We start from the raw sequence: 26,043 nt of genomic DNA on the forward strand, positions 1-26,043 counted from the left end.
GCCGAAAGGTCTCCAAATAAATCAACTTAGGAAAGCGGACTCAAAGAATCAAGAGGGCGCAGTTGCGCAAGGCGGGGCTGTTGCCAGCTTGGGTGGAACCGCCACTGCGTCCACCGCCGAGGGAGCCGATCCCACTCGACCAGCTGCCACCAGGTGCCCTTGTTCCTCAAGTGCAGCCGATCTTGGAGATAGCAAGACGGGTTCTCAACGTGGAACAACTTGCCGAAGCTCTCCGCCCGAAATACTACGGCGACATCCGCTACCGTCCAGTCGAGGAACCGGCCCCACAACCGGTTCCACCGCCTGCTCAGGACTTATTGCCGGAGCCAATCCAGGCACCTCCGCCCGACATCGAGCAACCACAAAGCGCAGTACGTTACCGTCAGCAGCTCGTCGGAAGAGGTTTACTTCGGCGAGTAGTATTTCATCAAGAAAGACAGGAGGAAGCAGAAGCTGCTGCAGCCCCAAAAGAACAAATAGAAAGTGAGTCGGAGGAGGAGGACGAAATCCAGCTTTGCTACGAAAGCTCGTCGGAAGAATCTACGGTCGAAAGCAGCGCCACAGGAGAAAACAGGCGCCATTTCGAGAGAGAATTGGAAACAAATCCAGCTCTCAGAAGAGCTTACGACAGAAGCGAGGCAAAGAGGAGAGAACGAGGCCATTTCAACGCACGTCCTGGCCAAATCTTCACAAGGAGATACACAAGAGGAACGGAGAGGAGGAGCCCAAACGTCTAAGTACAACTTAATTGTATTCTTGAAAATGGCGGAAATCTCCGCTAAATACAATTGTTGAATAGGTATCATTTGTTTATCTGTCCTTCTTTGAAAAAAAAAACCTTTCTTACATAAGGAGCCTGAGAGATCAGAGCCTCAAAAAAAAAAAAAAAAAAAAAAAAAACTCTTTTCCAATTCTCTCGCTCAGTGTATTCTCAAATATTTGTTTGCACAAATATTGATTGTTTACGCGATTTTATACGTTTATCGTTCCAACATCATTCGACTACAAGAGAGCCAAGAAAAAGCTCGTTCCGGAATAGTCATCTTTACCATAAAACAAATCTTCGGCTTTGTATACTTTGTTTAATTTTTTTTTTTTGTTTTTTCAAAAATTTGTTGTACACCCTGGCTTTGTGTCGTGTCTGATCCATCCGGATCAAACACATGGTTGCGGCAGCTTCTAACCACCATCACCTAATGTCTTGTCTTTAATAGAGATTAAACCCTGTTGGGAACATTTAAACCCCGACCCCGAGGAACCTAGTCCTTCTGTTGAAATCACTGGCGAAAAGAGCTCGCGACACAAAAAGGAAGTGAAGTTGGCTGACGTGAAAGTGGAAGCTGTATCTGTTGCCAATGGTGAGGAAGTTGCACAACATCGCTGCCTGCACTCCTGCGGTTGTGCACTCCGCCCCTAGTAGAATTTTTACTTTAGCCTATCTTTATTTCTTTGTAATATACGGCTGGCTGCGTTTTTGCCCAACATATTTTACCCCTGACAGATTTCTTACTTCTGTCTGTCGGGATGTCAACTTTGAGGAGTTCGCAGCAGAATTATCGGGAAAAAGATTCCCCGGGCTGTTGAGGAAACCCAAAATGTTCTTTTTGAATGTCTGCCGTGGACATAAACTGAATGAAAGTAATTTGTTTGCTAAAATATACATGTTCAATTTCAGTTAAAGTTTTATTTTTTATTTGTACAGTTATGATCCCAGCCTTTTCTTCAGTTGCTCCGCCGGGGAAATCGAGTGGGGAGAGAATGAGTATGGAGAGGATTACCATACGTACTGCCGGGGAGCTGATATATTGTGATAGAGAAAAAGAAGCAAATAAATCGGCCCCCCTACGATCAATTTATTGTTGCCATCACGTCCCACGGATATTAAGTGTCCTTCCAGACGTCATATTCCCAATCAATTGGGAATATGACGAAGGAATTTTGATCGATATCAAATTTTCATAAAGGACAATCTGCAGCCGCGGGGTGGCGTTTACCCCCACGTTGCGCAAGTAGCATTGGATAACATCATCAAAAACAACTTTTGGAAGAAATTTGAATATACTCATCCAAGAGGAGTCAAGTATTCCTGTACGCTGGTGTTGAAACTTCCTTATCGTTTAAGTATGTACAAATATTTTTATTTTATTTGTACATTTTTATAATTTCGTTTTATTTTGATTTTTTAGAATATGATGTAACAATCATTGATTCCGTTAAGGAGAACGCGATAACGGACGCTTACATGAAGCTTTACGAAACCCTGTATCGGCACCGAAAAATCCCCGGATATGTTTTCCGCAAGAAGGAAGGAGTTGCAGCTGCTGTGTTCCATCATCCACCTGCTGTGACTACAACTTTTGTTGCTGGTGTTGAATTCTCTAGTGCGGATATTCGGTACCGCAACCGCCCTGTGCAGGGATATCAAGTCATTTTTGACGGCACTGCAGCACAGCCCTTGGCCGAGTCGAAAGAGGAATATTTAGTCGGAGAAGAGAACAAAAAGATTGAAATTGAAGAACAGAGAAAACTTGAAATCGAAAAAGAGAAGAAGCAGGTAGAAATTGAAGAAAAGAGAAAGTTAGAAATTGAAAAAGAGATAAAAAAAGGCAGCAATGGAAGAACTAAGGAAACAATATGAAGAATGTGAACTAGAACAGTCAAACATTTAAAAAAAAAATGCGGAACTACAGGAAGAGAAAAAGCGGACGAAAGAAAAGACAGCGGCGCACGAGCGACAACTAATCCAGACGTCATATTCCCAATCAATTGGGATGGACTATTTTCTAAGGTTAACGCAAAAAAATTAGAAATATTGACACCATTTGCCATTTCAACCAGTTATCCCTTTATATTACTTCGATTCTCCCTTTTATCTCCCTTATATTACTTCTAAAATTGATTAATTGTAAATATTTATATCTAAGCCGTGTCTAAACAATTTAGTAACGCATACGCATGAGTAGACCCAAAATGTAAATATATAAAGATTGTACGAGATATTATTGACATCTTAACTTCTGAAGTTATTTCTGATTATTTAATAAAGTGCAGTTAAGAAAAACGAGATCTTGTTGTTATTCGATTTCCGTTACTTTCGTCGGCAAGAAATGAAAAACATCTGCATTACTCACACTCTAAGAGAGAAGCGGCGACGTTGCCAAGTTACAACAATGTCCAAGAAAAATTAGGTTTCCAGCAAATTTCACAACGCAGCTTTTTAACTAGATGAGCTACCATTCTCCATCTAGTGGCCAAAAAAGAACTAAATTGTCTGCCCGAAGCAGAATCAGCATCGGCAGACTTTTTCTACATGACCTTATGGGAGCCGCGCCTCCTCATTTCCTCCTTCATGCCTCTTGGAAGTTAGAAGCCAATAAAAGCACGAAATTACCTTGTCTCGACTTTTTCACCCGAGAAACTCGAGGAGAAATAGAAACACAAAGAAATACAAATGCATCCTTTTAAGCCAATTTGGCTACAGTGTAATATAACTAACGGATGCAATAACTAAAAGGACGTCCATAAATTACGTAACGCGATTTTCGGTTTTTTTTCCACCCCCCTCCCCTACGTAACAAAGTGTAACAAAAGTACGAACCCCCCTAAAAATACGTAACAATTTTCTAACCCCCCCCCCCTTTTTAAATTGAAATGCAATTTATAATTGATAATACATAAACTAATTTTCGTGAATGCTGTTTTATTCATAAAATTAAGAAGCGGATGACGAGATGACTCTGAACAGAGTCTTCTCTGTTCAGGAAATGGCTATTCAATATGTTGATTTTTCACCGCTAGATGGCATTTGCAATAGCAAAAATTGTAAGTAACGCAGCGCAAAATCCTTCCCCTAACCCTATAGATGTTATTCCAAAGAAAAAGTAGTAGACATGCCAAAAAGTCGTGCGCAGTTTACGCCGATGCGCACCACAGCGGCCATTAGCAGAACTAAGATTATTATTACGCTTGACACCATTTGTAGGCTAGATCCTTTGTTCGACAAGCAGAGGGTTCTCGGGGGTTTTAGGGTTCCGATTGAAAGATCGATGGTGCTGTCACCTGGGTCGTCCGATAACGACGCGATTTTTTTCTAAAATTAAGAACTTTATCATTCCGTTAGCGCGTTCTGATCAGTATTTTTTCTTTTGTTTTACTTGAAAATGCAAAATCACAATTATGAATGTATCAGCAGACGTTCACAAAAAATTAAAATCGATGCCACGAACATAGCCCAGAGATAAGGAGATGGGTCGCTATGTAAAGTCCAGCAGTCGACATTTTGCCTCCTCCCCCTCCTCGGACGACGAATTCGACTGCGCTGCTCCTTTCGGCGAGCTCCGGAAGCATTTCCCAGTAGTTCTCCCCCTTCAGGACCTCCCCTACCGCCAAGTAAGCCAAAGCTTCATGATGGCATTTCGGACCCTACCATTTCGGCCCCGTACCATTTCGGCCTAGTCCGAAAAGGACCTACCAATTCGGCCCCTGTTTACCTTTTCGGCCCCATTTTCATTAATATTTTTGTTTAATTGTTAAATGATATAATTTGTTGAAAAAATAAATAAAAATTTTGAGAGATAGTTTACAAATTCTTTGTTTGTTTTGGGAGGGAGCTTCTTTTCTGGTCAGCTGTTCCGAGAGTCGTCTGTAGTTCAGATTTCAGTTGTCATTAAAAGTCAGTCAAGTCCGGTGTCATCAGATCAGCTTTTTGTCTAAATACTATGGCTTCCGTACGTTTTCCCAATTCCCAGGAAATATGTCGAAATCGCAACCATCCTATTGCAGGACGCTCACCTCAAATGTTGGAATGCAATTCTTGTCTTTTTTACGTGCATCGAACCTGTTTGCCAGGGAAAGGTATTACAAATTGATTGCATGTTTATCTCTCTTTATTAAAAGTAATTATTTTAGGTATCAGCAGTACTGAATATGTGCGCTTGAAAAAGAAAAAGGAAGCTTTCCATTTCAAATGTAATCCGTGTAGCAATGTAGAAGAATTTGTACATTTGGGTATTGGAAATGGACGTGATATTGATCAACCTGTAGCTTCATCATCATCTGTGGAGGCTGATGTTGATCAACCTCCAGCTTCATCAAGTCGTGGTCGTGGCAGTCCAAGAGCCGTGGTGGCCGATGTTTGTGATCAACCTCCAGCTTCATCAAGTCGTGGCCGTGGCCTCGGACGTGGACGAAATGTAGAAACACCACCTGATTCTATGCCAGAAATTGATCAACCGGCATCTTATTCCAGCCGTGGCCGTGGAAGTCATACAGTGCCACCAGTTACTACTATTGCGTCACTCACAGTAAATATCGTGTTACCTGTTTCAGCAAGTTCACCGATGGAGGACTTACCCCTTGAATTGCCGATTGCAATGAACTTCACTTGTCCTCAGGATTTAATATCCCCATTGTAGCTGGAATTACGTACCAAGTAAAATACATTTTCTGGTCTATTGTTAATTTATGTCATCTGGTCCTTCTTTCTAAACTGCGGTTCTAAGCTACGGTATAAAAAAACCTCGTCTAAACAACGACGTGGCGATGTAACAATCGTGCAAAACCTAAGGAATGTGGAGCTCTGGTGTGTCAACGAAATGGCACATACATACCAGAGAAAACTAAGCACACATGCCAAAAAAAATTCAAGAAAATTATTGTAGCTGATTCAAAGGCAAAGGGGAAAGAAGAGCGGTTCACAAGTGCTCGGCGCGTGGTTCAACCTATTCTTCAAAAGAACTTCGATGACGCACCGGAAAAAGAACTGCCAAAAATGAAAAACGTCATCCGTGCTGTTCAACGCAGAAGAGGACTACATATACCGTCAAATCCACCCGACTTTCGCTTTGATTGGGGTAACATACCATTTCAATTACTAACATTTCAATTTTGCTTAACTAAAGCAATATTTATCGATCATAGAAACCTACAGTGAATTCATCGAACCGGGATTCTATCGTGGTGACGTCGTGGTGGAGACTGAGTGCACTTACGCACGCCATCTGATATTCGCAACGGATCGTCAACTGGAGCTGCTCCGCAATGCAAAAAGATGGTACGGCGACGCTACTTTTGGTATTACACCATCACCTTGGTATCAAGTTTATTCTATCCATGCATTCATTCGACATGGCAATTTAGATAACCAAGTCCACCTTGTTTTTGTTCTTATGGCACGCAATAGGGCTTGCGATTATCGAGTTGTGTTCACACACATTTTGTATTTACTTATGGTACCGGCGGTTGAAGAAATTGTCATGGACTTTGAAGCTGCTGTATGGCGAGTTTGTAAAAGCTAAATGTCTCATGTCAAGCTTATGGGGTGTACTTTTCACATCGCGCAAGCTAAGTTTAAACATTTAAAGGAACTTGGATTAGGCCCATCTTATCTGCTGCTTATCTGCTAATTTGCTCCCTGCTGAAAAAATCAGAAAGCGTTTCGATAAAATTAAAGAGCAAATTGAGATGGAAGAGGATTTGCATGATCTTTTATCCTTTTGCATTTATGTTGAAAACACCTGGATTAATAGCTCTATCTGGCCCCCCGAAAATTGGTCTATGTTTATGCAAATGCGCAGAACCAACAACCATGTCGAAGGATTCCATAACTCCCTCCGTGTTCTTGTTAACTCCAAATCCCCAAATCTCAAAAAATTTATTGGAATAGTGCGTTCAGAGGCAGAATCCATTGATTTACAGGCCAAACTGTTATCTCAAAATGAAGCTTTGAGTAACTTACGCGAACTTACGCAAAGACACTCTAGAAATGCAGCACTGTCTTTCCACATTTTGGCAGGATTATAATGATCAACGGATTGGTTCTGAAAACTTCTTCAACTATGCGCTGCTCTTTTTGCTAAGCACAATAGGGATAAATTTAGGACGTTGATTGATGACCAAGTTTATGACGACCAATCGATTGAGTCACCATAATAATATTGTCATGAAGAAGAATGACAGGAGAAACAACGGAATAGGCTAACAGACCAAAATCTGATATCATGCTGAAGCCTGGCTGGAACTAAACCGCTTGGCGGCGCTGTGCGGTGGTAGGGCAGTTTTGCAAAGCAGTGGGAACTGGGAAGGGAAAAAAAGATTCAAATAGTCATTTCGAGAACATAAATTCACTTCTTCATAAAACAAATTAACTTAAGCTATGTTGAAAATTCAATAAAACTTTGCTACAGTAGCTAACTTCTACTAATGTTGTAAACACAAAAAGTAAAACTGCCCTACCACCACTCAGCGCCGCCAAGCGGTTTAGTTCCAGCCGGCTTCAGCATGATATCAAACTCTAAGTACGTCGTTGTTTCTCCTGTCTTTCACTTCACGATATTGTTATGCCTATATCAATGCAAAATAAACAATACAAACTAATTTCTTTCTTTATATTTTTTTTTTATTATAACAAGCCATTTCGGACCCAGTTTTGGACATTTACGGCCCCGGGCCGAAATGGTTGAAAAGGGCCGAAAAGGTTTGGGGCCGAAATGGTAGGGTCCGAAACGTCGGACAAGGGATTGGATGACCATAGAAAATCTCTCGTCTGATTGACAATTAAACGTTTGAAACCTATGAATAAATTGCAAATGCATTCGCGTAAATACTGTACGTTACCGTCATTCTTTTTATTCTGTGAAATTAAAGATTAAAACTGGTAAATATTCCGATCAAATAAAAAAGGTTCAAAAAAGTATTTTTTTTTTTAATTACCTAAATCTCTAGTCTCTACTCTTGTCTTAACGTCTAAGTCTGACCATGGTCTGACACAAATTTCAAATGTAAACCATTATTGATGTGTTTAATCTAATCTTCCAGCTTGCTGCTGATGATTACGAAAAATGGTATGGGTTGCCAGAAAACCTAATCTAAATTTTTTTAAATAATGATAAGCGCGCGCCAATCAACAACAACGTTGCCATAACAAAACTACCTTACCTTCAATTTTTTGTATAGTAAACTGAGGACTAGTGGTGGAGCCCAAACTCTGGAATCTGAATCGGTTATTCATTGATTGCTCCTTTATAGAAATAAAAATGTATTTTAACAACGAAAACTGAAGCTACACCATATCCCATAAAAATTTGGCTTAAAAAAATAACGAATTCAACTTTTTTAATAGACGTCCGTTCGAAATATGGCCACCAATTTAAAGTTTAGCTTTAAATATAATTTGGATTGGGACTTGGAAGCTAAGCTTCACCGTATGTCTGACAACCCAACACATAGCGGTGAAGCAACGCGTTACCGTACTAAATTTGTTTGCTGGAAGCATAGCCTGGCCGCGATTTGAAGTTCAACCTTCTAATTAATACGAAAGGAATGAGTACTAAAGGCTAGCTGTCACGCAAGATCGTTGACCCGGAGGCTTTTATTTCCAACCTGTACGCTCCTTTAGAAACACTGCCCCACTTCAGACATCCTAGCAGACGAAACCCCCTTCTTCGACTAAAAGGGCCGACCCTCCCAGGTCAGAAAGGCGGAGACAACCAAGACCAATGTGGTAGCCTGTGTACAGGACTGATTGTATTATATTCGTAATCATGCCAGCTCTGGAAACTTCCGCATTTAAAGAAACTGCGCTCTTGGCTTTCAAGGGGGCTGCTCACGAGATAGTCGATCGTCTCTGGTTCGGTCACCGTCGAGTGCGAGTGTATTGTGTAGTCCTCCTCCAAAGGGAAAAAGAAACATGCAATAACACAAGAAAGAATCGTGAAGTGGGACGCTGACGAACGACTGGCGAGTTTGTCCTAATGTGGTTGCCTCGGAAAGGAAAAGGGAAAAATCAAGTTCTGCCAGTTGGTTCTAGTGATTGGTCGTGAAAAAGTGTGGAGCTTCATCACACAGTGTTCTTTGCATCCGTACGGGAAAAAAACTATACTCGAAATATCACAACGTTTCTCAGATAGCATTAATCACTACGAGCGGATGAAATGAAGATTCAAATTCAGAATTTTGTGTCTGCAGGAATGCTGTTTTTATTCAACGCTCTGGTTGTCGGGGCGCTTGTTTTGGAAACTGATGACGCAATAGTTGTCAAAGGTAACATCGGCACAAACAATTTTAAAAATTAATTAACGCACGCCTCGGTCGAAAACTTGTTTATTGCTTTGATATTATGACTGCGTGACTGTCCAAATGTCGTTTTAATTATTGTTATGTTGTTTTGATCTAATCAGCGGATAAGGGATACCATACTGAAGAAAATGTTGGATTGGCGCGAAATTCAAAATTTGGTGATCAGAAGCCAGAAACGGAAGATTTAGGTGATCGCTCATGCCTCACCTTTGACAGACAGGCTGGTGTTTGCTTGCCCATTTCAGAGTGTTACCCTTACACCAAAGTGCACAAAACAATCAACAATCACGAGTCATGGGTAATCGGCTCTCGGGGTACGTGCAATTACGTTGAGCCCGGCGGCAAGCAGGTAAAATCATCTGCAGTCTGGCCGATAATAAGTTTACTTATCCCTAGGATCTAATTTTGAGAAAATCTGTTTAAAAAATGGGTTTCGGCTACGCCCAGAGTGTTTTTGTTTTTTTGTTTTTTTTTTGTTTTTCAATTTTTCAATCTAGAAACAAAAGTCATCTCTGCCTGGCACAAAAATGCTATGAATGCTTCACACGTTTTTCTTTTCCCATTTACAGATTAATGGCGTATGCTGCCATCCGCAGCAACGAAACAATCGCACTCTGAAGTTGGACAATTTTCCCGAAAATCAAACGCTTTACTCGGACGTTACATCGCGGATCGTAGGCGGATGGAATTCTCACATTGGAGAGTATCCCTTTATGGTGACAATGCATTTGAATTTACAAATTATGAAGTAGTAGATAATTTAGATTAATGATTTCATTACTCGACTCATATAAAGGCAGGTATTATGGGAAACGGCAAGGTTTACTGCGGGGGCTCGTTGCTTGACGATATTCACATTCTGACGGCTGCGCATTGCGTTCACAGGTGCACAGCAGAGAGCCCTTCACACCAGTTTCCAAATTAATGCAGATATTTAAAGCCCTTTTTGTTACTTTCAAGGTTGTCATCGCAAGGCGTTGCCCAGCTCACGGTTATAATGGGAGCGGTGGATTTGCGAGACCCTGCAATGGTTGTCAAGCGAGTTCACAGTATCACACGCCACAGGGGATTTGACGCCACCAAATTAGTAACTTTTTTTTTCAATTTCGACAGATTCCAAATCACGGGATTAATAGCTATTTTTGAAATTGATTATGTGGTTTCTTCAAGTATAACGATATCGCGTTGGTGACCATGGATTCTCCGGTCAAGTTTACTAGCAACATCTCACCTGTTTGCCTGTACGACGACCAAGGAATCAATCACGACGGAAAAGAAGCAGTGGCCATCGGATGGGGAAATTTAAGGGACGGTATGTTCATTTTAAAAATAAGGTTTAAAGGTTAAAAAAAATTAAAATTCATAAATTTCGACGTCTTCTTTATCTGGGTGAAATGAATGCAGGTGGGCCTAGAGCGGAAACGTTGCAAAAAGTCACGCTTCAGATCAAATCGCAAGAAGATTGCCAAAAAAATTTCGGCAGTCGAGCTCCGGGAGGAATCGTGGACCATTTCATTTGCGCCACAGCTCCGAGGAAAGACTCTTGCGCTGTAAATACAATCATTATCAAATAATAATCATAATAAAAACTTTACATATTTTTGGTTGTTGTCGGTGGGCCAATGTTTTTATGTCGACAGGGTGATAGCGGAGGACCGCTGATGATGAATCGTGGCAACAGACAATGTCAAGTAGGAATTGTGAGTTGGGGAATCGGTTGCGCAACCGACACCTACGGTGTGTACACCCGCATTTCATCTTTCGAAACGTGGATCAATCGTAATCGAATTCGATTCTAAAATCGGATGGAAGCGGTACAAGTACAACTGCGGAACAACTTTAAAAACAATAAGTAAATTGTCATACAAACCTGTTGCGTTCTGTCTCCAATAACGATTTAAACCTCTGCCGAACGAAAAATATAGATTTTAATTTTCTCACTGATTACCATATCAATTGCGAATGTTGATGTCTTTCTTATTACAATTTTAAAATGGCTATATGACAAATAATGCGAAAAGAAAAAGAAAATCCTGACTTAATGTGAAGTACACTTGATTGATTCATCATGTTTAAACACATCAGTTATTATTTTTCTTTTAAAGGAAAAAAAATCATTTTGCATTTACCGATGCGTAGCGTTTCGCCATTTCCCTTTTGTAAATGTAATCGCCACTGAGTGTGTTCGTGATTGTATATTTTCCGGGGTCTTGTTCGTCTTAGAAACGTGAGATGCAAGCTGCAAGGGAAAGACGATCATTCGCAGTCTCGCCGTTTCTTTCCCATCGATCAGGGTGCCCTGATTAAACCGGAACAAAATCAAACGGATGCTGTTGCACTGAAAATGGAACGTTATTCACATTTCGTTTTTCTTTAACGTGTTCATCTTTTATTATTTGCGAAACATTTGATTCCAAAGATTGGAAGTTTGTTAAAAACATTTAAAAATCGTTATTAATGAGCACCTCCAATGAAATTTTTTCCAGATTTTATTAGAATCAATAAAAAACTGGCTAAAGACTATGAGTAAGTAACATTGAACAACTTATAATCTTTGTTGAAAACCTAACCTTGCTACGCAGTGATAAGTCAGGTAATCGTGATGTACTAAAGTTTAATCCGATCACCTATGGTAACAAAGTGCATGATAAGACTAATGCATCAACAAATGACAAAATTATTTATTTACACTATTCCGTGTTGAAGTGATAACCGATTAAAAAATAAGATACAAATTTTAGTCACGAAAAAAACAGTTGGTCAGAAGCATGTTGCGTTTATTACTTGGGGTTAGTATTACATTTTTGCGCAATAGTTACGTTTGAATAATCGAACGTGCGAATCATTTGGAGTCGCACAACCACAAGAATTTGATTTCTTTATTTAAATATTTATTTTTCAATTACTTGATTGAAACAACTGTGCTTCTGAAGCCACGTAATCAGAAGTCAGAATAAAATTAGCAGCCTAATTTATTTCAACCTTAAATTTTTCTTTTTTTTCCCCTCTGGTGCGTGAAGTTGCTGATTTTAATTGGCGCAGAGTGCCATGAAACGGTACTATCTCTTCAAGTGGCACGGGAAATCCCAGAAGAACGTCTGGGGTCGGCGTGTCCAGTCGAATTGGACTACAGTCCTCAGTGCATCTGCGATTTCTGGCCATATGAAACCTACAACGTCTACTGCAATGCGTCATCAGCCGAAGAATTGAACGTCATTACGCAGACCTTTCAGCGCACTCCCATTGTCAAGCACACTGAGGTGAAAATCAGCCTCACTGAATCCATGTCTATTCCTGCCAATTTTTTCAGCAATAAGACGGCCGTTTCAATCATCTTCGAATGCATAGGCGATTCAGGAAAGCTCGGTCTCATCGACCCCCAGGCATTCATACTCACGGCCGCAACGACCACCGCGTTCGGGATTAATTTCTGCGACTTGACAGAATTCGATTTCGCTTTTCTGGCTCAGCTGAGGGTTTTGGCATCGCTTCGGTTGTACAGCACCACCATGACCACCCTGGCGAAAATGCCGTTCATGCCCCACATGCGAACGGTCGAATTATTCGGTCTGACTGGACTCCGCGAGTGGCACGATCCAGCTCAAACTCCATTCCTGGATACGATTACCATCAACGCAGCTATCGATACGGATCAGGAAACCATGGAAAAGATCTTGGAAACGCTGTTGTACTACGCCAACTCCCTGCGTGGCTTGTACCTACCCAATTTAGGACTCACTAGAGTCCCTCCAGCTGTTAGAAATCTAACATACCTCAACACGCTGGATTTAAGCGCTAACCTCATCAGCTCACTGCCTACCGGATCGTTGGCTTTGTCATCCACTTTAGATTCCCTATGGCTGGGTAACATGCTAATTCAAAGTGTTGAACCGGGAGCTTTTCAAGGTAAAACACCATCTCCTTCCGAAATTAGAATTGATTACCTATTATAAATCGTGAATTTATTGTTAACACAAATCAGGCAACTTCCGGCCAACTTTGGTCTACATGGTTTTCAACCGGCTAATTAGCTTTCCACGTGAAACATATGAAGACATATTAGAAGAAATGATTTACTCTTCTGGCTCTTTTAATATTTACGGAAGTAGGTCATAGTTATTCCAGAGAATTTACTTTTTAAACTTAGACCAGGTTCATTTTCCTTCTTTTTCTTTTCAGATCCCATAACATGCAATGACTGCCACCTGGATTGGCTCATCAACGAAAAAAGATACCTGCTAGCCAGAGTGACGGACGGAATGTGCACTAATGGCACTAGCTTTGACCAGTTAGACGCGCAAGTTTACAAAGCCCGTTGTGCAAAGGACAATCATGCGACATCTATTCAAACACCGTTTTTGCTGTTGATTGCGATGCTCACTTTCTGCAGACTATTGCTTTAAAAACGTCAAAGGAAACTAAATAAATAAATTTAGTCTATTTGCACAAAATACACGTAAAGGAATAATGAATCTTGAATCTCCTTTTTGGTTTACCGAGAAGAATTATTACCGCACAGGCTGGAATATACAGAAACAAATTAAACAGCTGTCAATCGCTGAAACAGCCGGTGTGGCCTAACAAATGGTCAGCTTTTAGACAGTTGCTACTGAAGTGTCTTAGCCTTACGTGACACCATATCACCGCGGTTGTCATATGAAAAAAGTAATTCTTTTGCCAAGAAGAAGAATTGGCTTTCCCTACACTGACTGATCCCGTGATCCGACCCTTAAAAGTGAACCGTAAAAAGGAAATCTCCATTGAAATTTTTTGATTTTTGCCTTCCTTCAACAGGATCTCTTTGTTACAGCTTTTATTTAAAACTAAAAAGTTCCAAGCGCTTTACAAGTCAATTTGAGTCTACTTGACCAAACTGCTGTGTTCTATTGAAGTTGGTAATCCCGCTACCAGATGGCCTGGTGAGTCTGTAGTTCTGCGCCCACCAATGACAGGAAACCTGATCACGTTTGTAATAAATTTTAATGCTGAATCGCTCATTTGTCCTCGTACGAACTCAGGGAATTGCCAGTCCAGCTGACACAATAGAGAAAATGCTGATGTCTAATAATCAACTGAGTTCAAGCTGAGACGAGCGATGATCGCATTTGTAGAGACCAGAAAATTGTCCAGATAGCGCCACCCGTACATCTTCTTTGCAGCGCTGCGATAAGCAGCCAACTATAAACGAAATCATTTATTCAGCGGCAGTCGTCCGGGTTGATCGAGGCATTTCTCGTTAGCCTACCCCTTTTTTTTTTTTGAAAACCGGTCTCCTCAGTTCAGTATTTCCTTACATCATTGATACTAGGTAAGTTGAGACTATTTAACTCTTGAGATTCATTTTCATTCTATACATCTACGAGTGGGCCTCAAGCGTAGAAATGGCGCTTTTCTCGAATTTGATCCAGCGCTTGAAATTCTAAAAATGTAACTTTGAAATGTCATCGCGAGTGGATAACATTTCAGCTGCCCAGAATCCCTAGTGGATCCATTTCCAACGTCGCTCCAACTTCCGCATTCACCCATCCATATGAACAGTTTGAAATAAACACAAATGGAAGTCAATTTCCTTCTTCCGACTCTTCCATCGCGTCACGGCTAAAGCGAATTTCATCTTCAACAACAACTAACAGTTTGCGCTTTTCCTTTAAATGTCGATCTAAGACGGCTGGCTTCCCCACCAGCGTAATAAATCACACGACCAGTTTTCGCAAATAATTCGGTTTACTCGCACGGCTGAACAAACAATCCTGCCGTCAATTCAAACCCATAGGCGTCGAGACCGGATGATGAATTGAGCGAGCTCAGAGCAGACAAACATCAAGACTTGTTACGTTTATCTCTTTCGCGGTGAAGCAGGCTATACTACACCATACGGGTCGCTGTTTTTTCAATTTTCCAAAAATACGACGAAATCCTATTTCTGAACTTTTCTGAACCGTTCACAAATTAGACACCTACAGAAGCTGTCACTAAGCTGGTTATCTGTAATGACCCCCATTGACGATCTCGCATCTCTTACAAAATCGTTTACTTGGATGGACGTTAGACTTTGGAGATTAAACGTTACACACAGTAGAAGTTTTTTTTGTCTTTTTAAATTGATTGACATTATTTTTGGATCGATTTTGAGATTGTTGTAGTCTTGAACGGAAATTCCCACCCATTTCAGTCCTATTGACATTCCTTAAAGACGGGGGGACACATTTGCATTCGAGTTTCACCCACGTCACTTTCTAGACGGTTGTGATAACTAAGTCTCGTCTATCGATTAGACTTTGGTCGTAAATTTTTTTTTCCAATGTGGCCCCTCTCATCGACCCTTCGACGATCTTACATCTCTCCTAGGAGCTTATCAGGTCCGCTGGTTTTTGTTTTCCTTTTTTTCCCTATCCGGTAATTTGAATTGAATGCCGGTTTCGAATAACGCCAACGGAACGGAGCAAGAAAAAGTTCAAGAGTAAATGAAAATATAACCAAAAAAAAAATAAGAAAGCAAATGAATATTTGGGCTTGTCTCTCTATCTATATTCCTTTTGGTTTATTTCATCAAATTTTCTCTTTTTTTATATTTTAAATTAAAGGCGGGACTATATAGCGGCTATATAGGGGCTATATACCTCTACCGGCTGCTCGCAATTAACTCATTCGAGCGTTTTCGCTTTCTCCTTGGCACATTTGTAATGATCACGGTCACATCAGGGACAGCTGTGGCTGCGCCAAGCGTCCAAAATAGCTTTTATTTCTCTCGGCGAAATTGAGTTGTTTTAAAATAATTAAAATAAAGCAAATAATTACCCGACCGTATTGTTGGTCGGTTGAATAAAGAGAATTCACGGCCGCAAACATTTTTCTCATTAAAATTCTTCGACTCCCAATTTGTAATTTAATCACGTAGCGCTGGGCATCTCATTGAAACTTTTCGCACCATCACTCGAGAGAATGGACGTAATTCAATGCAACGTTGTTGTTATTATATTTTATTCGATTTTATTACCATCAGTGGTAGAGAGAAGTTCTTGAAACGGTCGACTCCATTTCAATCGATACATAAGGGAAGAATAGATAGCACTGACGCCTACATCTTTGTCTATTTTCTCCTTTCAACATATAATATAATATTAAGTTTGGGTTATCTTCCCTCAGCATCGTGTTGCCCGTTTGCAGTTGGGGAAAGTCTAAACTCTGAAGAGTAGATAGGGGGGAGAAAAGCGGATGCAGAGGGGGAAGAACTAGGGGAGTTACATAGGGTCTACAACATCAATACGTAATATCTCTCCCCTCATCCGCTCGGCTTTAGCCCTCGCTCTCTCTCTCTCTCTCTCTTTTTCTCCATTGTTACGTCAAGCATCTCCCCTCTCTCTCTCTCTATCCGATGTTAGACACGCCCCCACACGAGGCTTAACTAACTCCTCTGCGTAAGGGGGAAAAGGACCCAGGGACGCCATGATGTCTTTCCCACTTTTTAGCCGAAAAACGTTCAGTCACTCTAGAGCATTGGGCAACAGAGATCGTGACGTGTGAGCAGTCGAGAGTTGCCATTCGTTCAGAGTGCGCGGGCGCCAAGTTTCGAGTGGCCAAAAAACACGTCGCCGAGCCAAGAAAGAGAAAATAAAAACGTGTATGGATTTGTGTGAGATCAATACGCCAGGTAAAAGAAAAAGGACGTAGATTGTCGTTGATTAAAAGATTTTGTCTGTTTCAGGCCGCGTTTTTTCCCCCCAGTTGGATCACAACCAAATTTTGAAGGAGAGATAAAAACGAAAAGGGGCAACGGTGAATGTGTGTGTATATGCTTGTGGTTGTGGCTTGCATATCTGATTACATAGACACCACGTGGCTCAATTACTTTTTTCTTTTTCTTTTTTCGTCGTTGCCAAAACTGGATAAGAACTGCGTAAAGTTTCTGTCACTGCCTCACTGGCGTGTTTTTACATATGGAAGGTTGGATGTTGGAAAAAGCCAAAGAGAAAGGAAATATTTTCCCAGTCGAAATGCCTCCTTTTGGAAGTCTCTATTACCTCTACGGTACACGAGTCACACACACAGAGGGCACAATTTCTAATTTTAGATTACAAGTGAAAAACAAAAACAAAAAACAAAAAAACATGCGCATTGGGCTTGTACAAGGAAAGGTTTGTTATTGAGGCCTCATTTGATCACGTTCCAATGAACTACTTCATATTATATACCAGTTTGAAATGACTCCGCAACGCAATACTATTTATTTGATCTATTTGATAGCCCTTGATAATAATATTGAAGCTAACGGAATCTAACCTATTTTCTCTTCGACTCTCATTTACAATTCATCAAGGTGGAAACAATGCCGCTAGACAAATGCTGATGGAAAGTTGAAGAGACGAGAAATTTCTGATTGAATGACCACGAGCGCACAACTTCTTAAACGCCAACTATCAAACCCGACGAACCGAAACTTGCGCTGCGCTTCGAATTTTTCTTCCGTTCCTTAAGTTGTTCCTATTCGAAGAATGACTCACGGCGCTCCAGCGAAAAAGAATCCGGCCAACGACGATGAAGAAGTGATTCCGCCCCCAGACGGCGGATGGGGCTGGGCCGTCGTATTCGGTTCCTTCATGATTCACATTATCGGTATAGTATTTTACCCGCCAAAAAAACAAAATTCAAACTGTCGGAGAAGATTATATATCCGTCAGCCGGCTTGTCAGTTTGAGCGTTAACCAATTTATAATCATCTTACAGCTGACGGATTCACGTACACGCTGGGAATTTTTATCGTCGAGCTGATGTGGTATTTCGACGAAGGCTCCGAGCGGACCAGTTGGATTGCTTCCATCATGGTTGGCGTCACATTAGGATCGGGTAACATCACTGCACAATCTCTTGAATGCGTCTAGACCGTTTTGAACTTATTCAGTCTACATTTAATCCTGATGCACAGGACCTATTGTCAGTTCCCTGGTGAACAAATATGGCTGCCGGACCATCACAATCGTCGGAGCATTGATTGCAGCCTTCGGGTTGGGTATCAGCACGTTGGCGACGAGTGTAACCACCCTTTACGTCACGATCGGATTGCTAGCCGGTTGGTTTTTTAGCGTTTTTTAGTTCTTTTATTTTTCCATTAGCAAAAGAAAGTGGTCTGAACATCGTCTAAATATCGACAAATCATGTTCCTCTCTCTCTCTCTAAACAGGTTTCGGTTTCGGACTGATTTATCTGCCGGCCATCGTGAGTGTCACGTGTTACTTTGAGAAAAAGCGTTCGTTCGCCACGGGCATCGCCGTTTGCGGTTCGGGCATCGGCACTTTCATTTTCGCTCCTCTAACCGAGGCCCTCATCAATACGTACGGCTGGCGCGGAGCTCTGCTCATCATCACGGCCATCACCCTCAATTGCATCATTTTCGGAGCACTCTTCCGGCCCCTGGAGACGGCCAGGCCGCGACGGAAGAGAACCACTTCCGAAGTGGCTGTCGAAATGGTCGAGAAGGAGAAGCTGATGGCCATCAACGAAGAGTCTGCCAACTCACCGACTCATCCGAGCGGATCGGATCCCGTTCGGCGCAGCGTTCACGACGTGCCCGTCAACGGCGAGATGCACAGGATCAGTCAGCAGGAGAAGAGCACCACCAACAACACGCTGACTGTCAACGCGGCCGTCGGAGACGCCTCGATCGCCCGGATGGCTCGCAGCCAGCCGCAACTTCTCCAAGTGCCAACGGCCGACGTGATGGCCGGCGAGGAGAGCCGCAAGTTCGGCAGCTACGGCAATTTGCCCAGCAGCAATCGGGCCGACGCCGAGGCCGGCATGTCGGTTTCCAGCCGCAAGGGCTCGACGGCCGGGTCGCGCTCCCACCACGGAGGATCGGGTGTCATGTACCGCAAGGACGCCCTGTACAGCGGCTCCATGGTCAACATACCCGAGTACCGGGCCGACCCCAAAGGTTTCTCCGGCTCGGTGATGCGCATCCCGCCGGATGACGGCTGCTCCGGAACGACCGACTCCAACGAGAAGGTCAAAGTCTGCGGCTTGATCCCTTGCAGCAAGACATCCTACGACGCCTACAAGGAAATGATGGACTTTGGCCTGTTGAAAGACCCCGTCTTCATTCTTTTCACCGTATCCAATTTCTGTACCAGCATCGGCTTCAACGTACCTTACGTCTACATCAAAGTAAGCTCATCAAATGAATTTTTAAAAAAGGTTTCTGTAATAACTCGTATGATTATCGTTAGGATAAAGCCCTCGAGTTGGGAATTCCATCGGCCAATGCCAGTTTCCTCTTGTCCGTCGTCGGAATCGCCAATACCATCGGTCGTGTTATTCTCGGCTACATCTCCGATAAACCTTGGCTCAATCGTCTTTGGCTCTACAACGGAGCTCTGACAGTCTGCGGTTTAGGTAAATCATAATTTCGGATCAAATTCATCCATTGGATGTTCTTTAATCCTTTGAATTTCTCTAGCTACTGCCTTCAGCGCTTTCTGTGATGATTACGTTTCGTTGATCGTTTACTGTGCATCATTCGGTTTTACAATTGGTGCCTACGTCGGCCTGACATCCGTCATCTTGGTGGACTTACTCGGACTGGAGAAGTTGACCAACGCCTTTGGGCTGTTGTTGCTCTTCCAAGGCATCGCCTCCCTTGTTGGCCCCCCTATAGCAGGTAACGTGAGATTTAGTTAGCGTATAAATAGGTACACAGTTTCTTCTCAGGTGATGTGATAGCAAAGTGATTCGAATTTCAAATGACAGGCCGCTTGAAGGATAATCTCGGCTCGTATGACGCGGGTTTCTACTTGGCCGGATCGATGATTGCCATCAGTGGTTTGATGCTCTTCTTCATTCCGTGTCTACAACGCTGGACAAAGTCGAAAGAAACGAAAGCGGCCGACATCAGCACCAAAGCCGCTTTGGCGCCTATTCATTAGAGTTATAGGCATCGGAAAATACAACGTAAGAGGCCTCTTCGTAAGAGGCTGAAATTGATAATCAAGAACTTCCATTGGAATTTGCCACATACGTCTGCTAGAAAGATGCAAATGATTAACAAATGGAAACGAGAGAGAGAGAGAAAAAAAATATTTCAATCCACAATAATTCCTCCCAGGGTACGTCATCTTTCGATAACTTCAGTTCAATTTGTGTTTAACCTTGCATCCATGCAGTGCATATCCCTTCCTCATTTATCGTGTCATCCATGTTAGAAAAAAAATATTGCAATTGATGGAAATTGATATAAGATGCTGACATCATATCCCAGTGTGGTCCAAAATATTAAATTCTTTTTGATTAATTCTTAATTGAAATATATTGCGAATGTATATGTGTGCGTGTGAGAGTGCTTGACAAAGTTGTCACTGCCTTGTTTTTCCCAGTGTGCCGTTTCTTCCGGCAATATGTGTATTGTGTATCTTACTTATTCTTTATTTTTTAAACAAAAATAGGTAATTGTCACGTACCGCGCTTGATTTATTGACGAAATACCTTTATTATCTTGACGTTTGATCGTATTGCATTTAGATAAGACTTTGACAGCCATGTACTTTCATCGCACCTGCCGGTGTGTCGTAATCTATTGATTTGATCACAAAAGGGCTCTGGTTGAATCGCATTTCCACTCTACTGTTCTGCGTCAGCAGATATTTTGGTCGCCTAAAATGAGACGGAATCGTATTCCAGCCACAGCAGCACGGAATGGTCGACTTTGAACAACAAGGCTGGAATCTAGATCAAATGGAGTGTATTGGGTCGAATGAAATTCTTTAAAAATTACCATAATTGCATTTAATCGAAAAAACGTCCAGGCTATGATGATGGAAGAACGTGAAAGAAAATCGATGCTACATTGCTGACGCATATAGAATGGACGTTACCAAACAAAAGACATCAGCAGCTAGCTCTCATCTGAAAGCGGGTCTTGTTTGAATCGAGATTATGGGAAATTCTTGGTCATTGTAAAAGACATTTCTGCGCACTTTCTGTTTGAGTTGGGAGAGATTTTATGCACCAACTCTTTAAAAAAAAGAGAGGAATCCACTCTCTTATAAAGTAGAATTTTTACGAACTTCGTACGGTGGTACCGATTGGAATTCACTGATTAGAGCGTTGTTTAGTCACTAATGCGAGAGAGTAAAATACGCTGCAAACACGCGAAAGCTCTTAGCTTTATTAGTACTTCCTTTTTGCGTTAGACTGATTGATGAGTCAGGATCCACTTCCATCTGAAGTTCTCATGAAATATATCTAGAGGATGAATCCTAGTTGGGGATTACATTTCGTTGATATCGCCTATATAGTTATACATTTTTTAAAAGAGAACGGACTGCAAATACACACATCTAGGTTACATATTAAAAAAAAAAACAATTCCACACTCAGCGGATTTTTTTCTTTTTCAATCTCCGGAGAATGTTGGGTGGCCATTCGTTCGTTTTATCGTCCAAATTAGATGTTTTTTCGGGACCCTGGAACTGGTGCTATGAACATTTTAAATCCTTGTCTGTACGTGTTTGTCAAGGTGTTAGTATTAAACAAGTGCCAAGGGGGAAAAACTATGCCAAGGGGATCTTCAGATTCATGTACATACCTTTCTATGACATATTAACTGATTCCGTTGATTAATAAGGACTGTATTTAATGTAATGCTAGTGAATGACCTGCATGCTTAGTTATTTAGGCATTTTAAAAACTAACACATAAATCCGAGCTAATATTCTGTCTCAAAAACTTCGATTGGAGTTTTCAACTGGAGGCCAGCTTGAAAAATACTGGAAATATGTATTTGTATTAACGCCCAACTCGCCACACAAGCGTTAAGATTTCCGTGAGTAACATTATTCAGTAGTCTTTAACAGTCTACAAATATTTCGTGACCAAATAACTACTGACGCAAAATGACGTTTCGTAATTTCGATTTTATTAACACAGCTTTCAATCACATCCGCGATTCTTTACAAAAATGCACAAAAATGAGTGTCCAGTGATTCTAATAAGCGATTTGGTATCCGTGTTGTTCGACGGGCTCGTACTTGGCCACGACTTTGGCGCCGGTCTGGTAGGAGATGGGGCCAGGGGCAACATAAGGGAAGGGGGCAGCGGCGGCGGAGTAAGCAACTGGAGCAGCGGCGTAAGCAGTTGGAGCAGCTCCATATGCCTGGGGGTTGGCGAAAGTGAATGGCGCAGAGTAAGCGTAATTCATTGGAGAAACACCAGCAGCGTAGGAACCAAATGGCAGAGCCATCTGACCAGCAGCAACAGCGATCAGAGCAACCAGGATAACCTTTGATAAAAAATACAAATGATTCAAAGACATTGATTAGCGAAATGTATTTAAATTTTCTAAGGTAGCATCTTTACCAAAAATTTCATTTTAAGGCTTGTTTTGTGAGTGAAGCGGTGCTATCGAGAAAAGTGCTGGATGTCTGACTCCATTTTGATTTTGCCATCCGGTTTTATATCCAAATTTTTTTTGTTCGTAGCAGTACGTGCAGTCGATGATGGCCAACCAGTTTCACGTGTTTGTTCCCTATCGCTAAAAGAGCCACACCCATCCGTACCGCATCCACCAGCGGCCACCAGGAAATACCTTGAAATTTCGTGAGTTCTTTTCGATGAGGTAGCAGAGCCTGGAGTTCTGAGGGCCATGCGACCATCAGCAGGTTTCACAGCATTCAACAGGTTTCAGGAGTGCACTGTTCTGACACATGCTTTAAATTTGTTGTCGGTTCATTCTTATTGTATGCATCGAATGTAGTGGGCACACGTTTTTGTCTTCGTACGTGAGCGATTAACACTCTATAATTTCAACATAATGAGCTTAACATCAATGAAATAATAAATATTTACAATTTCTATCAAAATCTGTGAAAAGAAATCATCTGGTCTTGTTTACATCCTTATTCCTTAGATTGAAAAAAAATGGTTACTTATTCAGTTATTCCTATAATAAATCATTGATCTAGCTTGGATAATTATAGTTCTCAGCAATCGCAGACAAGCAGAATTACATAATAGACTAGTAACATTCATTTTGAAAAAAGAAGTGAACAAGTTTCAATCATGTGCCAACGGAAGACTCGGCAATATGCGGGTAGAACGCCTCTAGCCATGGTGCTATCCATTCCGCCCTTTTTTGTTTTAAATCTTGGTGGATGTAGCCGCGTTTTTCTTATAGCCAATCGCAATTACCATAGATGAAGGTCTCTCGCGATTTGACGCCCAACGCCTTCGTTTCATCGACTCCTTTCATTTGCAAGTGGAGGAAACAAGTAGTAAGTAAGGAGATGATAACCAGTAACTCTCTTCGACTTCACCGCAGAAATAAATACAGGCTCAGGCTATGTGTTTCTTACAAAATGATTCAAATTTTTGTGACATAAGGCAGAATATTTTTTTAAGAAAATGTCCTTTAATATACTGTACACCACGATTGATTTGAATCTAGAAATTTTGTTGTATATTTGCGCACCAGGGGCACATACGTAGTTATAAAACGTGACATTGAGACGGGTGTGTCTATTGTGACTGTATTCTCTTGTAAAACTGGGCAAACCACACCCATCACCAAAACGCACATTTCGGGATAAAAAATCCGGCTAAGTTTGGTGAACGCAAATATAACCTTGAAAAGATGAATCTTGTATGCATCGAAATTGGTCGAAAAAAGCCAAGGGCAAGAAGCACCAGCAGCATTGACGGTGGATCACGGAAACTCCCTATTTCGCTTGTATGACGGCATTTAAACTCACTCCCGCCCCTTTGGAAGTATAAAAGAGCTGTTGCGTCGGTTAATCAAGTCACCAGTTCTCTCAGTTTGAGATAGCAGCTCCTCTCTACCCTACACACAAATCAACATGAAGTGCTTGGTACGTAGCCCAAACAATTCGCCTCTGCATCGTATATCATTTAACCACTGTGAAATTGAAATCATTTGTCTGTTGTTTGTTTCAATGTATAGATGGTTTTGGCTGTTTTGGTGGCTGCTGTCGCCGCTGCTCCCCAGTACTTGCCTTATGCCGGCTTCAATGGACTCCCCTACGCCGCTGCTCCCGGTTTCGCATATGGCTATGGCGCTTATGGTGCCTCTCCCCTCGCCTACACCGCTGCCGCTGCTCCAGTTGCTGCTCCAGTTGCTTACCCCTACGTTGCTCCTGGCCCCATCTCCTACCAGACCGGTGCTAAAGTCGTGGCCAAGTACGAGCCCGTCGAACAACACGGATACCAAATCGCCTATTAAATCGCACTCGAATTGAGCAACAACATCAACAACGAACTGTTCCTTTTTTTTAAACAAACAACACGCAATTCAGTGGCCATAGATATATGGAGTATGAAGGCGTTAATTGATTCAATGAAAACAAATACAAATTTTTAAAAACGATTTTTCAATTCTTATCTCGTAAATTCATGCTTGTGAGAAATTTTCAAAAGTTTAAATTATGCAACAAAATCAAGGCCAATGAAACAAAGAAATTTTGATATTTTGAACGAGATTAACTTGGTCCAACTTGGTCTTACTACTTAGGCTACTACAAAATAGCCTTTGATTAGCGGTCGTAGAACCGAATTGCTGACCTGAACGTATTCATAACAGCTTAACTGTTACAAACGTAATTCTAACATGTAGCAGAACAAGAAACATATATAGCGAATCTAATCTAAAATTAACTATTAGTCGAATACCGAATTACCATCACGTTACCGAGCTGATATTTAGACCCTTTATTGCATTGTCGTCCATTTTGACGGAGATGGCTATGCGTTACATAAGCGTCTGTAAGATGCAATTCCATACAAACATTGGTAGCGAGGGTTCCCGTATTTTATTACGTTATCAAATATCAGCAGAAGGACAACAGATCATTACTAGTATATGATTATATGACGTCTATATACTGTATAAGAACTTTAATGGAATCCATGAAAATTTTTTAAAGAGGTAATGACCAATTGTCTCACTATAAGGCACCAACTCTTACTTTTGCATTTTTATTAGCCTTATGCATCGACACTCGATACCAACAGTTTGGCATTTAAAAACATTATTCAATTTGTTTCAGCCACTTCTTTCTTCCTCTATACACCTCTATATAACTTTAAAAACGATTTCAGCGATATAATTTCTAAACGTAAAAAACGATTACGATTGATGATGAATAATTTACAAAAAAAGAAATTGTTTTTAGAGGTTTTATAATTCTTTTTATTTACTCAATTACGCCTTCATACTCCATATATCTATGGTGACTGAATTGCGTTTTGTTTGTTAAAAAAAAAGGGACAGTTCGTTGTTGATGTTGTTGCTCAATTCGAGTGCGATTTAATAGGCGATTTGGTATCCGTGTTGTTCGACGGGCTCGTACTTGGCCACGACTTTAGCACCGGTCTGGTAGGAGATGGGGCCAGGAGCAACGTAGGGGTAAGCAACTGGAGCAGCGACGGGAGCAGCGGCAGCGGTGTAGGCGAGGGGAGAGGCGCCATAAGCGCCATAGCCATATGCGAAACCGGGAGCAGCGGCGTAGGGAAGTCCATTGAAGCCGGCATAAGGCAAGTACTGGGGAGCAGCGGCGACGGCAGCCACCAAAACAGCCAAAACCATCTACAAGGAAACAATCAACAGACAAATGATTTCAATTTCAGGGTGGTTAAATGATATGCATTGCGGAGGCGAATTGTTTGGGCTACGTACCAAGCACTTCATGTTGATTTGTGTGTAGGGGAGAGAGGAGCTGCTATCTCAAACTGAGAGAACTGGTGACTTGATTAACCGACGCAACAGCTCTTTTATACTTCCAAAGGGGCGGGAGTATGACTCCCTGCTAACATTCAAACTAGGAGTTTCCGCCATTCGAAACGAAAGCTTGTTCTTCTTGCCCCTGGTTACTACATATTTCAAATACTCACCTTGATTCATCGCCAAGGTTATTTTGCGCTACAGCCGCAAAGCCAACTATATACATAGTCGATTCGAAGTGCTCGTCT

The 26,043-nt window shown here is 41.6% G+C and overlaps 7 protein-coding genes across 8 annotated transcripts; 5 read left to right on the forward strand and 2 right to left on the reverse strand.

The window, feature by feature from the left end:
* The first annotated feature begins 4,612 nt into the window (after positions 1-4,612).
* On the forward strand, positions 4,613-5,460 carry LOC124346476. The gene is made up of 2 exons (XM_046798421.1): positions 4,613-4,854; positions 4,909-5,460. The coding sequence occupies exons 1-2, from the start codon at positions 4,719-4,721 to the stop codon at positions 5,412-5,414; spliced, it is 642 nt and encodes a 213-aa protein (XP_046654377.1). The 5' UTR covers positions 4,613-4,718; the 3' UTR covers positions 5,415-5,460.
* A 3,115-nt stretch (positions 5,461-8,575) lies between these two features.
* LOC124328732 (chymotrypsin-1-like) lies at positions 8,576-11,019 on the forward strand. Its single transcript, XM_046787564.1, has 8 exons — positions 8,576-9,039; positions 9,177-9,424; positions 9,645-9,791; positions 9,872-9,960; positions 10,036-10,162; positions 10,246-10,387; positions 10,480-10,625; positions 10,716-11,019. Exons 1-8 carry the CDS (start codon positions 8,931-8,933, stop codon positions 10,872-10,874), a joined length of 1,167 nt encoding a protein of 388 aa, XP_046643520.1. The 5' UTR covers positions 8,576-8,930; the 3' UTR covers positions 10,875-11,019.
* Positions 11,020-11,826: 807 nt separating this feature from the next.
* Positions 11,827-13,526, forward strand: LOC124321127. The gene is made up of 4 exons (XM_046784032.1): positions 11,827-11,864; positions 12,096-12,981; positions 13,058-13,180; positions 13,255-13,526. The coding sequence occupies exons 1-4, from the start codon at positions 11,844-11,846 to the stop codon at positions 13,476-13,478; spliced, it is 1,254 nt and encodes a 417-aa protein (XP_046639988.1). The 5' UTR covers positions 11,827-11,843; the 3' UTR covers positions 13,479-13,526.
* Positions 13,527-14,265: 739 nt separating this feature from the next.
* On the forward strand, positions 14,266-20,521 carry LOC124336757 (monocarboxylate transporter 3-like). Of its 2 annotated transcripts, none has more exons than XM_046791640.1 (8): positions 14,266-14,383; positions 17,393-17,688; positions 17,800-17,919; positions 17,999-18,142; positions 18,254-19,233; positions 19,296-19,461; positions 19,526-19,726; positions 19,816-20,521. In XM_046791640.1, the coding sequence occupies exons 2-8, from the start codon at positions 17,568-17,570 to the stop codon at positions 19,989-19,991; spliced, it is 1,908 nt and encodes a 635-aa protein (XP_046647596.1). In that variant the 5' UTR covers positions 14,266-14,383; positions 17,393-17,567; the 3' UTR covers positions 19,992-20,521. The 2 variants fall into 2 exon arrangements, with proteins under 2 accessions (XP_046647596.1, XP_046646926.1); XM_046790970.1 differs by lacking the exon at positions 14,266-14,383 and adding an exon at positions 16,545-16,726.
* A 1,436-nt stretch (positions 20,522-21,957) lies between these two features.
* LOC124321120 lies at positions 21,958-22,519 on the reverse strand. Its single transcript, XM_046784025.1, has 2 exons — positions 22,420-22,519; positions 21,958-22,342 (listed from the first exon to the last, which is right to left on the reverse strand). Exons 1-2 carry the CDS (start codon positions 22,429-22,431, stop codon positions 22,049-22,051), a joined length of 306 nt encoding a protein of 101 aa, XP_046639981.1. The 5' UTR covers positions 22,432-22,519; the 3' UTR covers positions 21,958-22,048.
* A 1,284-nt stretch (positions 22,520-23,803) lies between these two features.
* LOC124320842 (cuticle protein 21-like) lies at positions 23,804-24,442 on the forward strand. Its single transcript, XM_046783743.1, has 2 exons — positions 23,804-23,927; positions 24,020-24,442. The coding sequence occupies exons 1-2, from the start codon at positions 23,916-23,918 to the stop codon at positions 24,296-24,298; spliced, it is 291 nt and encodes a 96-aa protein (XP_046639699.1). The 5' UTR covers positions 23,804-23,915; the 3' UTR covers positions 24,299-24,442.
* Positions 24,443-25,247: 805 nt separating this feature from the next.
* On the reverse strand, positions 25,248-25,872 carry LOC124320862 (cuticle protein 21-like). Its single transcript, XM_046783772.1, has 2 exons — positions 25,751-25,872; positions 25,248-25,660 (listed from the first exon to the last, which is right to left on the reverse strand). Exons 1-2 carry the CDS (start codon positions 25,760-25,762, stop codon positions 25,382-25,384), a joined length of 291 nt encoding a protein of 96 aa, XP_046639728.1. The 5' UTR covers positions 25,763-25,872; the 3' UTR covers positions 25,248-25,381.
* Positions 25,873-26,043: the final 171 nt, after the last annotated feature.

This window comes from Daphnia pulicaria, chromosome 1, assembly GCF_021234035.1.
Source record: "Daphnia pulicaria isolate SC F1-1A chromosome 1, SC_F0-13Bv2, whole genome shotgun sequence".
In the NCBI taxonomy this organism is placed as follows: domain Eukaryota; kingdom Metazoa; phylum Arthropoda; class Branchiopoda; order Diplostraca; family Daphniidae; genus Daphnia; species Daphnia pulicaria.

Bases quoted from the DNA above. Each gene is read 5' to 3' on its own strand.
- LOC124321127 (XM_046784032.1), top strand. From the start codon at position 11,844: ATGTTGCGTTTATTACTTGGG. The intron at 11,865-12,095 runs GTTAGTATTACA...TGGTGCGTGAAG, and splicing joins TGTTGCGTTTATTACTTGGG to TTGCTGATTTTAATTGGCGC. The intron at 13,181-13,254 runs GTAGGTCATAGT...TTTTCTTTTCAG, and splicing joins CTCTTTTAATATTTACGGAA to ATCCCATAACATGCAATGAC.
- LOC124346476 (XM_046798421.1), top strand. From the start codon at position 4,719: ATGGCTTCCGTACGTTTTCCCAATTCCCAGGAAATATGTCGAAATCGC. The intron at 4,855-4,908 runs GTATTACAAATT...TAATTATTTTAG, and splicing joins AACCTGTTTGCCAGGGAAAG to GTATCAGCAGTACTGAATAT.
- LOC124336757 (XM_046791640.1), top strand. From the start codon at position 17,568: ATGACTCACGGCGCTCCAGCGAAAAAGAATCCGGCCAACGACGATGAA. The intron at 17,920-17,998 runs GTAACATCACTG...CCTGATGCACAG, and splicing joins TGGCGTCACATTAGGATCGG to GACCTATTGTCAGTTCCCTG. The intron at 19,234-19,295 runs GTAAGCTCATCA...GATTATCGTTAG, and splicing joins TACCTTACGTCTACATCAAA to GATAAAGCCCTCGAGTTGGG.
- LOC124328732 (XM_046787564.1), top strand. From the start codon at position 8,931: ATGAAGATTCAAATTCAGAATTTTGTGTCTGCAGGAATGCTGTTTTTA. The intron at 9,040-9,176 runs GTAACATCGGCA...TGATCTAATCAG, and splicing joins TGACGCAATAGTTGTCAAAG to CGGATAAGGGATACCATACT. The intron at 10,626-10,715 runs GTAAATACAATC...TTATGTCGACAG, and splicing joins CGAGGAAAGACTCTTGCGCT to GGTGATAGCGGAGGACCGCT.